General features: G+C 48.2%; 1 protein-coding gene across 1 annotated transcript in view; it reads right to left on the reverse strand.

The window, feature by feature from the left end:
- Positions 1 to 14,678, reverse strand: part of RAMP1 (receptor activity modifying protein 1) — a 152,904-nt gene that overhangs the window by 24,858 nt on the left and 113,368 nt on the right. Inside the window, exon 3 of the mRNA XM_038420943.2 lies at positions 315 to 1,113. Coding sequence (XP_038276871.1) covers positions 858 to 1,113 — 256 coding nt within the window. The 3' untranslated portion in view covers positions 315 to 857. Of the gene's footprint in view, positions 1,114 to 14,678 lie in introns of the transcript that reaches the window.

Raw genomic sequence — 14,678 nt, forward strand, 5'->3', positions numbered from 1 at the left:
TCAGAGTACTTAAGCTCTGGAACAGGCTACCAATGGAGGTTGTGGAATCCCCATCAGTGGAAGTTTTTAAGAACAAGTTGGACAAATACCTGTCAACAATGGTTTAGGTTTACTTGGTCCTGCCTCAGAGCAGGGGGCTGAATTTGATGACCTCTCATGGTCCCTTCCTGCCCTACATTTCTACAGTTCTATGAAACTATAAGAGAAATAACTTGCAAAAAATCTCTTAACCATGAAAAGTATGGCTTCTGTGTATCTAGGCAGTGCTGCAATATTTCAGTACATTATAAGCAAAAACTGACAACAGCGGTTTGCAAAGTAATCAAGGGTTCCTTTAATTAAACAACAATAGACTTCAGAAGCATTCAAGCCAAAACTTTGCAAGAAATAAATTAGATGTTTTCAGGATGGTGCCTCCCCAGATCCATCCTGTGGCTTATTATTGATTAAGTGTATAAATACTAATCTTGACATATAGATATACGTTTTCAATTAATTGTCTCATAAATGATTTTTAAAATGACCAAGTAATTGGCTTGCAGGAAGTGCTGCAGTTACTGAGAGTAATTGAGAAGTGGCATTTAGTCCGAAGCATGTCATCTCTGCCTGAACAAAGGGTTGTTATCCAGAGGAAATGTGTATGAGTACAGCACACCTCTCTAGTCAGGACAGTGTTAAACATAAAGTGTGCACTGTTCTTTCTCCACATTTTGCCTTACAAAGGTTACAAAGCTGTTCACCAAAGCTTCCAAGGTGCTGCTGATTCCACAAGGGCTCGCCGAGTCTGACAGAGAGGGATTAGTCCACAGGAAGGTAAGTCTCTCTATTGATTTACTGAGATCCTGGGGCATGCTAGTTTACACAATGCCCTCACTCCGCTTGCTCCGCCACACCACCAGCGCCGTCATGAGCAGGGTGATGAGGATGGGGACCACAAGGAATGGGCATAAGATGTTGTTAGGTGGGTCATGCAGAGATCTTCCAGAGAGGGAGCAGTTTTTGAAATAGTGCTTGTGAATGGCTATGAAGAACTCGTCCACCAGCTGGTTCGGCCAATAGCAATCCAGTTTCTCAGCTATCAGGATGGTGCAGTTGGTGAGCTCGCCGTAGGAGCTGGAAAAGAAGAAGAACACTAGATGGGTTCAGAGCTGTCATTCACCAAACAGAGTGAGCTAAAACACCTCCAGCTTCCTCTTCAGAGATGCTCAGCACCCAAAACTCTGCCTAGCAGCAGTGGGAGCTGCTTTGAAAACTGGACCGCTCAGCTCTAGTTAGACTGGATGCTATCGACCAAACCTGAGGGCTGGATCTTGTGAGGTGAAAGGACCCTCAGCTCCCACTGGTCTTAGGAGCATGTAACAAGCCCAAAATTTGAGACTGCCAAGCTTGTGGGATCAGATGCAGTCACAGCCTGAGGTGATGAGACCACAAGAGCTTCATGCTTGACTGAGCAATAATGCTAAAATGTCAAGGAGAGAACGGTGAGGGGTATTCACTGTGCTAACTCACTCCCTCAAAGGAGCACTCCAAAGGCTTTAGAACCTGGATTTGTGAGGAAAATAAAACCGATTAGTGCTTAGAAAAAGATCAGCAAACATCACAGTCGATGACATCCATAGCTCAGGGAAAAGCACCAACTGGGGTGACTGAAATGTCTTCACCATACATTACAATAGCAATCACCAGCTCTGATCCACCACTGGCTAATGAGCCCCCAAAATCACAATTCTTCATGTGAGAAGCAAACAGGATTTCACATTCACAAGAGATCCAGGCAATGAATGCAAAACTTGTGTTCCTTTTCAAGTTGTGCTGTTGTCAGGTTGGGAACATGAAGGGTTTTGGCCCTGTCACCTGATGTGCTGAGACACCACTGAGCCTGTCTATTCTGCCAGCCTGGGTCCCCTTTACCTGGCCTTTCTGGGTTAGGCTCACAAGCCTCTTCCAGCCAAGCACACAGGCAGGGTCACACCCAGCTGCACAGAGAGATAGATGCACTCTGGAAAGATTCAGCCTGAGAGGCTCTCCCCAACGCTCTGGTGCCCACTCCTTTTAAGGGGTACAAACCCAAAGGTTTTATGAAATCCGCCCCCTCCTTCAATGTGGAGGGAGATGTGCACACTGTCTTACCCCCCCCCCCAGTTAGAAATTGTATAAACTGGGTTATATTATAAACAAGCAATAGTTTTATTAACTACAAAAGGTGAATTTTAAGTGAATATAAGAGATAACAGACAGAACAAAGCAGATTACTGACCAAATAAAGCAAAATATGCAAGCTAAACTGAATATACATAACAAACAGGTTACAAAATGTAAATTCTCACTCTAAATGTTGTTTTAGGCAGGTTGCAAAGTTTCTGTGGTTCAGAGTTCGTTATATTTCTTTTCAGACTGGACCTCTCTCAGTCAGGATTCCCCCCTGCTTTCCCTTCAGGTGGCTTTAGCAGTCTTTCTTCTTGGGCAGACAGGCCAGGGAGAGGAGGAGTCCTGTTTGCTTTCCTCACCACCCTTAAATAGGATTTACATAAGGCAGAAAACCTTTGTTTCCCAAACTTGACTCCCCCACCCCTTCCCTTCCAGTGGAAAGTTACAAGAAGTATCTTGAGGTTTTCTCTGAGCATCACTATAGTAGCCTTCACTGAGACTGCCAAATCCTGCCCCAAAGAGTTATCCAAGGTGGTAAACAGCGTCATTAATCCTGAGTCGCTGGAATATGCATCAGAGTCCAGTACCAAGCACTGTGAGGGACTGCAATCCTCCTTCACTGAAAAGATTGCCCATACTGGGGAAGGCTTCTAAAACACGATGGATCACCTATACCCACCAATCAACACTGCCTGCACACCCAGAGTTAAGTACATTCACTCACCAAGAAGTTCTGGACATCTCAAAGGAGTCTCAACCCAAGACTTGTGAATCTGACCTATGCCCATCCTGGCTTGTGAAAATGAGTCATGAGCAAGTGGGGCTACTCCTGATCGAAATAGCCAATGCCTGATTGACAGAAGATATCTTCCCTTCCTCCTTCAAACACACAATAGTCTGACCAACACTGAAGAAGCCCAACTTGGATATTTCAGTTCTAGCTAACTATGACCCCATGTCAAACATCCCATTCCTGAGGATACAAGCAGGAGCAGATGAACTCCTAGGGGCAGATGCTGGCTTCACGCAAAGGTCTTTAGTAAGAAACCCAAAGGTTAGATCATCCCTTGTCATCTTTGCCTAAGTAAGGCGGTGTGGGGAAGTAAGGCTTCTCCATCCCCATATCTTGGGTCTGGTGTGAAGCACATCCCCTGGAAGCCAGCGGATGGGGTGGGGCTTCATTTCTACTTGGGGAACACAGCAATTGGCTAGGTGCAAGGGGGAGCAAACTGCACATTTGCAAGGGGTTGCAACAAGTTACTCCCTCCTCATCATCCCCTTAATCCTTCCTTCCTTCCTCCCCCACCTCATCTTCCCCCTCCCCAAAAAAACAAGGAGCAAAGGTGTGTGGGCAGCTAGTGCCTCCTGGGTGGGGCAGCTGGTGCACCACCCCCTGCTCATGGCTGTGCTGAAAGGCACAATCTTGCCCCAAAGAAAGAAAAAGAAATCCAGAAAACCTAAGGGCCTAATTCTGCTCCCATCGTAAAGCAGAGTCCCATTGCAGAGGCTGGCCCTACTCAGCATAGGGACGGCTGTATTGGGCCCCACCATCTGAGCAGCAGAATTTCTAAACAAAATGTATTTCAGAGCGTTCCCCAGAGAAAAGATGTAAAACAAAAGCAGCTAAATATTAACTGTTGTACCGTGCAACGTTTCAGGGAGGCTGCTGCAGGGATTGGATTTTATTACTTTGACTTGTCAAACTGTGTTCTTCATTCTCTTGTTTCTTCTCCATGGCTCACACGACAGGCCCCTCAGTGAAGATCACTGTGCACGCTGGTGCAGGATGCAGAGCAAAATGAAGTTGTGTGGGAGATTTTCCTTTGTGGCATGGCCATATTGCACTATGTCACCAATGCAAACAGGCCTTAAACCCAAAGTATCCAGCATCAGGATGGTCACCTCAATGCAAGGGTGATTCTCCAGTGGTGCAGAGATTCCCAAACTTCTCTTATTGCGTACCCACTTCCAGATCTACCAGCTGCCCACATACCCATACCCTTCTCATCACTGATACTTTGTGTGTTCTTCTTAATGCTACCTGTCTTTAGCCATCTGTCCATATTTCACTGTTATGCACAGATATAGAGTGACTTATACAACCGAATGCTCCCATCCCCAAGTTCTGAGCTCAGTTAGACTGGACAGTTGCTGGGCAACTGAACTTGCGCTGTACGATGATTGGAGGTGAGGGCTCTGTATGTAAGCATCTCTGTGTATCTGTGTTCTCATTGGTACATCTTGAAGTAAATTAATTACTGTATTTTCTATAACAAATTCCCACAGAGTTTTAAAGCTTCATCCGAGTAGCCTGTTACGAAAATGCAATAAATAAACTAAAATCCGCTATTACATAATTTCTCCTGCGTACCCCCCAGAGATGTCTCAGTACATATGCCACAGTTTGGGAACCCCTGCCCTATGCCATTCCCTATCTGTTGCGGTATATCAGGGTAAAGGGCAGGTGTCCAATATCTGTGGCTGTAATTTTGGCTGCTTAGGGTCTGGGGCTGCTCTAATTCAGGGCAAAGGAATACAGTGTGCAATTCAGCTGTAGTCAGGGATATGGCCCAGTAAGAATTGTAGGCTCCTCACATCCAGGCTTTTTTCCTCCATGTAAATGGGCAAGTGTGGGAAGAGCTTTTGGTTAAACACCGTTTATTGTTAATTCCACCCACTCCGCACAGGTGACAGACATGCAGTATTTTTGGGGAACCTACTGTATTAAGTTGATGCATCACTGGGAGCCAGGGATTGTGTGTATGATTGTGTTCTAGTGCACGGGGAGGGTTACCATAGCTCCTTCAGGAACTAAAACGATGGGGGATCATTTAGATGACTCACTCACACTGTAAACACAGCGGGAGATACCACCCTCTGGGGAGGCTCATGTATTTTGGCTCAAACTGGGTTTCCAGAGATTAGGAAAACAAAGAATGGATTTTGGCTTAAAAGGGCTGTTTGAACTCACCCAGGGCCTTTATTTTCATCCAGCTAATGGGGAAGACCAAAGGAGGGGGGAAATTCCCAATCCTTGCAGAATGGGTGGAAGGACCTTGGCCTGCCTGTTAGGGCCCCATAACACTAACAGGTGACCTCTGGTAAGTTTTCAGCATGGATATACAGTATATTGTGTTTGTTTTTCTCTGTAATGCTTTCGTAAGAATAAGCGTGCTTGCTTAGAAAGGGCTGTGTGCTAGCTTGTAACTGCTGGCATTACACTGTTGATTGCCCTCAGAGAGAAAGCAAAGCACAGGCACTGGTATTTAGGCAGATTGGCTTGCTGGGGATATCACAGTGTAAAGCAGGGGACTGTGTGTGAAGCTTTAAAACCCCAGTCGAGAGAGAGAGAGGTGGGTCTCTGCTCAAGAGAGGTGACAGCTGGAAGCTGGTAACCCTAAGTGAGTGCCCTTGAGGGACCACAGAGGGGATATACAGGTGCAGTTACCTTGCAACTGCGACACCAGGAACTGCCACATTTGCATACCACTCTCAGAAGGAAGAAATTCTGGGAGTGATGTCGAGCTGTGGCCAATTGGTGCTGCCCAGTAAGATGGTGACAGCTGGGGTGAATAATTGGAAGTGAGTGAAACAGTTCACACAAAATAAACCTGACCTAACCATTGCCCAGCCAGTACACCAAAATCAAATCCATCTTTTTCTGAGTTTCAAGAGAACTTTTGTTTTCATTTCCCCTGCACTTTGTGTTCAGGACTGGAGGCAAAAGTATCCCTATAGGACAAACTCCCATGGTATCTCAGTCCACACAAGTGACAGAAGTACTGGAAATCTTCTAGAGTCACCTGTTCTCACAACACCTCAACTCTACAACCCAGAGGGGTTCAGGTGAACATCCAAATTCCTGCTTATTTTCACCTCACCCCTAGACCTTTTGAGATCTGTTCAGCACTGGGTATGGTGCCACCTCTGAGTTGCATCTGGTGGCAATACTTCCAACAAAAATTTCATCCAATGTGGGTGCCCCCAGCCCACCCAAAGGCATCTCCAGCACATCCTGAGGCTGTAAGTGATCTGAAATTTGGAAACTACATACTGGCCTATGTCTGAGGGGACTTCAACCACTTCTGACTTCTAGTAAAGAATAGAATTTTCAAATCCCAGTCACTTACAATCAGACCACGATTGTAACAGTGATACTGCACCCACACACGTTCCGTTCTTTAAACCATGGAGGCCTATGGGCCTCCTCAGAGGCTGTATTTCCATGTGCCTATTGCTGTGAGATGATTTTCAATGTTGCTTTTGTATTGAAATGACGCTGTAGGTGTCCAGTTCTCTGAATGCTGAGGGAGCATGCAGAGAACTGCCACACTGGAGACTGGATGAATAAAAGGATATCTGAGTTAGAGGGCTGCAATCAATTCTGAAAACTTTGGCGTAGTGCCTGTTGCTTGGAAACCACTTCTTTTTTCTTTGTTGGCCCATATCCTTAATAGATGACATATTTGGAGTCTAGCTGCAATGCAGTTCAAAAAAGAAGAAGAAAAGCTTGGGGGGGGGAACCCTCGCAAAGTGAAAAATGCAGCAGTTGCTTAGAAACTCAAACTGATTTGACTTCCACCGAACCCCTCATGTTTAATCATTTGGGATCTCTTTGTACGTAGACTACTTTTAGTTTGCCAGGCTAAGTGCAAGGCATCCACTTTGGTGTATTTACCCACACACATGAATAAAAACCTTTCGGTTGACTTTGCTGTAGTTGAACTCTTCAGTGGGAACAGGTGCCTGTCTAGGCCTGGTGGAGGAAGGGTCTCTCTATATGGGCACGTTCATCAATCAAGCATTGCCTATTAGTTATTTACAGGGCCTGTGTCTATTGCACTCCTACAAATGGCCTAGTAATATATCCGTTTGCCAGGATGCTAAACACATCTCTGTACCTCCTTGTAACTCCCTGTAAATGGCCATTTTCCTGCTATCTTCTGCTCCTCAGCTTGTCCATTCACCGTTATTCCTTCCTCCTTTCTCTATGATTGTTTGTTTTCCCAACACGGGGGAGGGATAGCTCAGTGCTTTGAGCATTGGCCTGCTAAACCCAGGGTTCTGAGCTCAATCCTTGAGGGAGCCATTTAGGGATCAGGGGCAAAAATTGGGGATTGGTCCTGCTTTGAGCAGGGGGTTGGACTAGATGACCTCCTGAGGTCCTTTCCAACCCTGATATTCTATGAAGCTCAGGGGGTTTACTGAGCCTGCTCCCACGCTGCTTTCTTGCAAAGGAAAGAGTGAGAAACATCAAGAGGGAGATCTTTTACTATGCATGACAACCGCAATGAAGCTAAATCACCTCTCCCAGTGGAACTGCAGCAAAGAACTGTTTTAAGGGTAGTATCCTGCCAGCTCAGCCATCCAAAGGTCTGAAGCTCCCTCTCTGGTAGGACTTAGCAGATACACATGGCAATTGCCTTTGTGGTTTAGTAGCTGAGCAGAGGTGGCATATTCCTGCCCCTCACAACCATAATCCCTGCAGAAGCAGATCTCTGCCCCTGCATGTTTTAGGAGCTTCACTTCAGTTTTAAAACCATCCCTAAGCAGAAACACATCCCATAGCTACCGCATGACAACAGCCAAAAGTTGAGTATATTTTGCCAGATTTGCCATGCAGGAAAAAAAATTGTTACTTACTTTCTTGTAACTGATCATGTCCATTCCAAGCAGGTGTGTGAGCACACAGGTGCATGGCAGCTGGAAAACTTCCCCTCCGACAAAGGGGAAGGAGGGTGGGTATTGGAATGGAACTGCTTCGTTCTCTTGATGTAGAAGGGTAGCGTCCTGCGGCCATCCAAAGAGTGAAGCTTTTGGTCCCTGCCACTTGAGTGTGTCTTAGGGTACAATACAGGGAGGAAGATGTCCTGGTTTATGTGAAACTGGGAAACAACCTTCAGGAGAAAAGCTGGGTAACGCTTGAGCTGAACCTTATCCACAGTGTAAGGAGGTTCTGATGTTAGGGCCCTGACCTCAGACTCCCTCCTGACTGAGGTTATCGCTACCAGAAACACCACCTTGTATATGAGAGAGAGAGAGAGCAGGGAGCTCGTTGCCAAAGGTTCAAAGGGCAGACGCGGGAGTCTGGAAAGGATCAGATTGAGGTCTGCCCTATTTCCTCGTTCAATTCGTTTCCCTTCCTCCACCAGTGCAGAGAATTCCACGTGGGAGTCCTGCGGCAGCAGCTCCACAAACTTGGCCATCATGCCACAGGTGTTATACGAGTATCTGCTCACAATGGCCTTCTGGTTCGAAACGCAGAGCTGCATCTCCTCAAGTGGAGTAGACCTTTCTCCTAAATAGGTCTAGTTTTTTAGCATCCCTATTTTTAGGGGAGAGCCCCTGGTAGCCCCGGCGCTCGCGCTGATTAGCAGCATCAACCACCAGGGAATCGGAGAGGGGAGGGAGGTATACAAGTGTTCATATCCTTTTGAGGGAACAAAGTACCGCCTTTCATTTCTCTTGGCCAGAGGGGGCACAGAGGCCAGGGTCTTACACAAGGTCTTTGTGGTCTCAGCAATGGTCTTAATTAACGGCAGGGAAATGCAGGTGGGCCCGGAGTGGCCGAGGATGTCTACCCTAGGGTCAGCATCCTCTACCACCTTCTCTGCCTAGATTCCCAGGTTCTGGGCCACCCGTTGCAGCAGCCGTTGTGGGACCCTGTGGTTCTCCAAGGCTGGGGCCATCGCTGTCCCTTCCACAGTCTCATCTGGGGTTGGATTGTGGCCGGAGTGCCGCCTCCATGAGAAGGACCTTGAGCCTTTGCTCCTGGTCTTTTATGGTCCTAGGGCAAAACCCTTTGCAAATTCTGCACCTTTCCTTTTGGTGGCTCTCCCCATGACACTGCAGACAGGAAGAGTGCGGGTCGCACTTAGGCATAAATTTTTCACAGTCCTCGCAGAGTTTGAACTCTGGGGACTGGAGCATATCCCAGTGCTGGGGGAGCATTGTTGAGGGGCGGGAGGGACCCCTGAAAGGAAACTTATGACCTAACTACTAATACTAAACTAACACTAGTAAACTACTGAGAACTAACTATGGTAAGAGGGAACTGAGGGGCTGCCAGGTCAGCAGGGCTCTATTTTGAGTGCCATGAAGGCGCAACTCTAGGGGGCACTCAGGCCGACCTGATGGGTGCTGCTAGGGGAAAAGATTTCCAGCTGCTGCGCACACGCACATACCTGATTGGAATTGACATGAACAGCCACTCAAGGGAGAACTCTATATTGGAAGGAGGATTTCCCAATTCTCAGAACCCGCTTTGCTTTGTTAAATGGTCTCCACTGTATGCATTGACATATGTATATACACGGCGTGCGTGTGTGTGTACGTACACACCAGGGGTCGGCAACCTATGGCTCGCATGCCAAAGACGGCATGCGAGCCAATTTTAATGGCATGCTGCTGCCTGCCGGGTCTCAGCTGCCAGCCCCGCTCAGCCCGCTGCCGAACCCAGGCCGGGACCCCGGCAGGCAGCATAGAGTCATTAAAAATCCTGCCCACCTCGGCCCGCTCTTCTCCGCGCCCGCTCCCGACAGGATGAAGAAGCTTGGTCCTGCCGGCTGCTGCTGCAGGGCAGGCAAGGTCCCCCCCGCCTCTTTCCCCAGCGTGCTGGGTTCCTGCCCCCCCTCCTCTCCCTGCCACCGATCAGCTGATGGCCCTTGTGCGGGAGGGGAAGAAGAGGAGCTGCAACGCGCTCGCTGCTCCGGGGAGGAGACGGAGAAGAGGTGGGGATGGAGCCGTGGGGACAGGGGTTGGGGATGGGGCATATCCCCTCCAGCCCCCTGCCATGAGCTGCTCTGGGCAGGGGGCTGGGAGCACCCCCACGACCCCAGCCCACACCCACAGCCCTCTGCCCTGACCCTTACATCCTCCCCACACCTCAGCCCCCTGCCCTGAGCTCTGCATCCCCCTCTCACACACCCAGCCCTCTGCCCTGATCCCTGCACCCTGCTCACACACAGCCAGCCCTCTGCCCTGTACCCTGTACCCCCCCACATACCCCAGACTCCTGCCCTGATCCCTGCACTCCCCATGACCCCAGCCCTGGCTCCAGTACCCCCACATACCCAGGCCCCCCACACCCTATGTCCTGACTCTTGCACCTCTCACCCTGAGCACCGAACAGGAGCTCCTGAACCCTCCCACATTCCCACCTGCATCCCTCACACCAAATGGGAGCTGCCCAAGTAAGCACTCCACACCCAAACCTCTTGCCCCAAACCTGACCCCCCACCCTCATTCTAGCTCCTGGCCAGACCCTACACCCCAACCCCCAGCCTGCTCCTTCACCCCCAGCCCTGCGCTCAGTGCACTCCCACCCTCAGCTCAGTGCAGAGAGAGAGAGGGAGAGAATGGGCTAGAACCAGGGAGAAGGTAGGTACCCACTGTATGTGGGCAGGCCAGGATCCCAGACTGGCAGCGGGCTGAGCGGGGCCGGCAACTGGGACCCTGGCTGGCAGGAGAGGGCGGACTGAACCCCAGACTGGCAGCGGGCTGAGCCGCTCATCCCACTGCTGGTCTGGGGTCCCAGCCGCCAGCCCCGCTCAGTTCACAGCCGGTCTGGGGTTCTGGCTGCCAGCCCCTTGCCAGCCGGGGTCCCGGCCGCAGGCCCCGCTCAGCCCGCTGCTGGCCTAGGTGAACGGAACCCCAGGCTGGCAGCAGGCTGAGCAGACCGGCGGCGTAAGGTCAGCATTTTAATTTAATTTTAAATGAAAATTCTTCAACATTTTGAAAATTTTGTTTACTTTACATACGACAATAGTTTAGTTATGTAATACATAGACTTATAGAGAGACCTTCTAAAAAACGTTAAAATGTATTCCTGGCATGCGAACCCTTAAATGAAAGTGAATAAATGAAGATTCGGCCCACCACTTCAGAAAGGTTGCCGACCCCTGGTGTACACAGTATATGAGTTTGTTCCAGTGCCCATTGAAAACAATGATCAAAAGCCCATTGACTGCAATGGGGGCAAATCGGGTCCTTCGACACTAATAGTCAGAAATACCTCTTCATATAAATGCTGTTCTCCATATCATTGGCAGAATTTCATTTACAGCCCACTGTAAATTACAGCCCACTGATTCAAAGCCCACTGAATTCAATGGAAAGATACCACAGACGCTAATGAGTGTTGGATTGGGCTCTTTAGACTGCCCCTGCCCTTTAAAGCTTTTTAAAAAAAAAATCTTTTCTCACACCACTCACAATTATTTTCCTTTTTCAATCAACTCAAAGCAGCAGCGCTGTGGGGTCCCCATTTCCTAACAAAGCTAGCCAGAAGATTGCCAGCCTACTGTCGTTTTCACAGTAGCTCCCCTTTCATCTTACAAATCCAGCAATTTAAACCATCAAGCCTTGAGGCAGACTGAGTACTATATTCTGCAGCTCTGAGCGTGCCACTCACCGCCCCCCGTTCATAGCTCTGATGGTCAGCCAATCTAATTCCACTCTTCAGCTATTTTGACAAACACCATCCAGCTCCAGAGACATAATGGAGAGAAGGAAGCAATAAATACTAACAAATACCTGCCCAGTAATTTACCTTTTTCAGAATGTTTTAAAACAGTGTTTCTCAAACTGTGGTCTGCAGACCCCTGGAGGGGGGGTCCACTGGCTCAGCTGATCAGCAACTCCCCTTCCCTCCCTCAACCCTCTCACTCCCTCCCAGTTCCTCCTGCACGCCGCTGAACAGCTGTGCAGGAGGGAGGGGGTGGAGCAGGGACCTGGCACGCTCAGAGGTGGAAAGAGGTGGGGAAAAAGGAGGGGCAGGGGTGGAGTGGGGGCAGGGCTTGGGGCTGAGTGAGAGACTTGGGGGTCCATGAAAAATTATAAATCAAAATGGGGGTCCTCAGGTGGCTAAAGTTTGGGAACCGCTGTTTTAAAACACACCAACCAATTGCATTATTCTTGCAACTCCCTCCCCTCTCCATTTCACTGGAGCACCGAGAATTCAAGTAACCTGAACAAAGGCACAAAATGAGTCAGTGGCAGAGCAGAGTTTGGAATGCAGGAGTAGAGCTGGAAAAAGAGACATGTTCTTCCATGAAAACGTTCGCATGATATTCTTCCTGTGTTTTGACCAGCTCTACAGCAATAGCTAGCTCGTGGCCACATTGCTTTTCTAACACACTTTAACAAGTTCACTTTCCCCTCCTCTCATACCTGTAAGTTGGTAATAAGTGCTGCTTTACAATCATCTTGAAAAATTCTGAACTATAAACACCACCAAATTTTATATAATATACCCCCCCATATATTAGAATATGTATCTATCTGTACCTGCATATTTTAATCTAAAAATGCCTAACACGGATGGTGTAAATATTAAATATATGGGATGGGTTTTTTAAGAGCGCTCGGCATTTTCCTAACTGTGCTCTCATTAAAGCCAGCAGGAGCTTTACCAGTGATTTCAGCAGGTGCAGAGTTAGGCCAATGTTGTTTCAAAATCCCACTCACAGTTGTTAGGTATTCTGAATAGAGACAACGAGATAAGAGCCCGAATTACTGAGGCAAAAATGGCACCGTCCTTTGACAAGCGTTAGGAATCTGAGGGACAAAGGATTCTGTTTTGCAGGGCTGTGAAAAGTTCCTGCTGTCCTGGCTGCCACACTGGATTTGCTCTGCCCACGTGGCCCACTTCTGAAGCTTTTAAAATCTTTATTTTTGCACTAAAACCACTATTGTGCATTTAAGTGAAACATTTGACAAACTTGACAAAGCCCTGGCTGGGATGATTTAACTGGGACTTGGTCCTGCTTTGAGCAGGGGGTTGGACTAGATGACCTTCTGGGGTCCCTTCCAACCCTGATATTCTATGATTCTATGATTTAAAGGCTCCAAAGCATCCACAGATTTCCTCCTCAAAAAGTGTGAAGTCAGGTAGCTCTGACTCCATGGATACTATTAGAAAACATAAGCAATAGACTGGCCTTCACTAGCAAAATATGATGCTTTGAAAATAGCCAGTCGAGGAGGCCCTCCTCCATGACATGAATCCGGAATAGAAGCTGCAAGTAGTTTGGTGGAGATTTAAGGCTAGATCCACAAAGGGGACTTGGACTCAGTGTTGTAACACCTAACTTTTAGACATTCTGCTGCCTAGTGAAAGCCACAGCACCAAATTAGGAACCCAGACTCCTATGCAATCTCTAGAGAGAGTTAGGTGCCTAAGCCCGGGCAAGCTGAGGGGGAGCTGCCTAAGATAACCAATAAGAAATGCTAAGGAGAGGGGTGTGGCTTAGGTATGCCTACAAGAGCAGGTCCTGTAGGCGAGACAGCTGGGGAATGCCAAGTTTAAGGATTCTTCTGAGACTTAGGCATGAGCCAAGGTGCCAGGGGTCAGGACTGAAGAGGCTGTGTGCACATGCCCACTTGCAGAAATTTAGAGGACTTTATGACCCAAAATGTAGGCACCCGGGTAATTCAGATGCCTACAGGGGGTTAGGCAACAATTGAGTGGGGTTTTGAGGATCTAAACTTTGGATTAGGTGACTAAAGTGGCAGTTAGTTGCCTAAATCCCTTTCTGGATCTAGCCCTTAGTGGCTCTTGCATTGCCAGGCCTTCCACACTGAATGCGAATGCACTGGCCTGCAGAGACAATTGGACAATAACCAGGCAGGGATGCACAGTTAGACTGTGTGAAACTCTGCAGGGCACCAGAGCACCAGCATCAATATACCCAGACTCCCTATACTCAATGTCTTGTAGAAAATAATGAACCTTCCTGCCTTTCCCACAGACCCAGGGAAATAGTAAAGTGAAATAGTTGGTGCCTCTGATCACTTTAATTCTACATATGATGCAAAGGCTCAAAAAATATGCAGTGCCCATAATATTAAACCCTGATGCAATTATGTGACCCAGGAGTGCAAATGCTACAAATAGCCAACAGTAGTTGGCTGAGTATACGTAGGTAAACAAGCCCCTGTCTAAGTGTTATGTGATAACCCTCTGGATAAATCTATACTGCAATAAAAAGCCCATAGCACTGTGTCCCAGAGCCCATGTCAGCTGGGTCAGGCTTGCGGAGCTAAAAATTAGTGTAGATGTTTGGGCTCAGGTTGGAACCCAGGATTTAAGACTCTTCCCCCACTCGCAGGGTCTCAGAACTTCAGGCTCCAGCCCAAGCCCAAACATCTACACTTCAATTTTATAGCCCTGCGAGCACGAATCAGCTGACCCGGGCCAGCCATGGCCATGCCATGGTGTTTTATTGCAGCGTAGATGCACCTTTTGAGTATAGGGCACTGACTTCTGGAAGGGCGGAGAAGGTCTCTGGTGAGATATTCCGAGTCCAACGTGTCGGGTGTTTGCTGAGTTCACAAAGCTGAGGACAGTGTTTAGCCCTTGTGGAAGCCGATCCAGCTGATGGATAAAAAAAGATTGCAATCACTGCATTTCCTTTAGTCAGGCCAGTACACCCTCCCATTTGTTGTGAACTTCTGATCCGTTTTGGTTTATTTACATAAGGTACTAGCTGGCCCTTGGAAAAGATATAGCCATAGGTGCTGGAACTGCT

This window comes from Dermochelys coriacea, chromosome 11, assembly GCF_009764565.3.
Source record: "Dermochelys coriacea isolate rDerCor1 chromosome 11, rDerCor1.pri.v4, whole genome shotgun sequence".
In the NCBI taxonomy this organism is placed as follows: Eukaryota; Metazoa; Chordata; order Testudines; family Dermochelyidae; genus Dermochelys; species Dermochelys coriacea.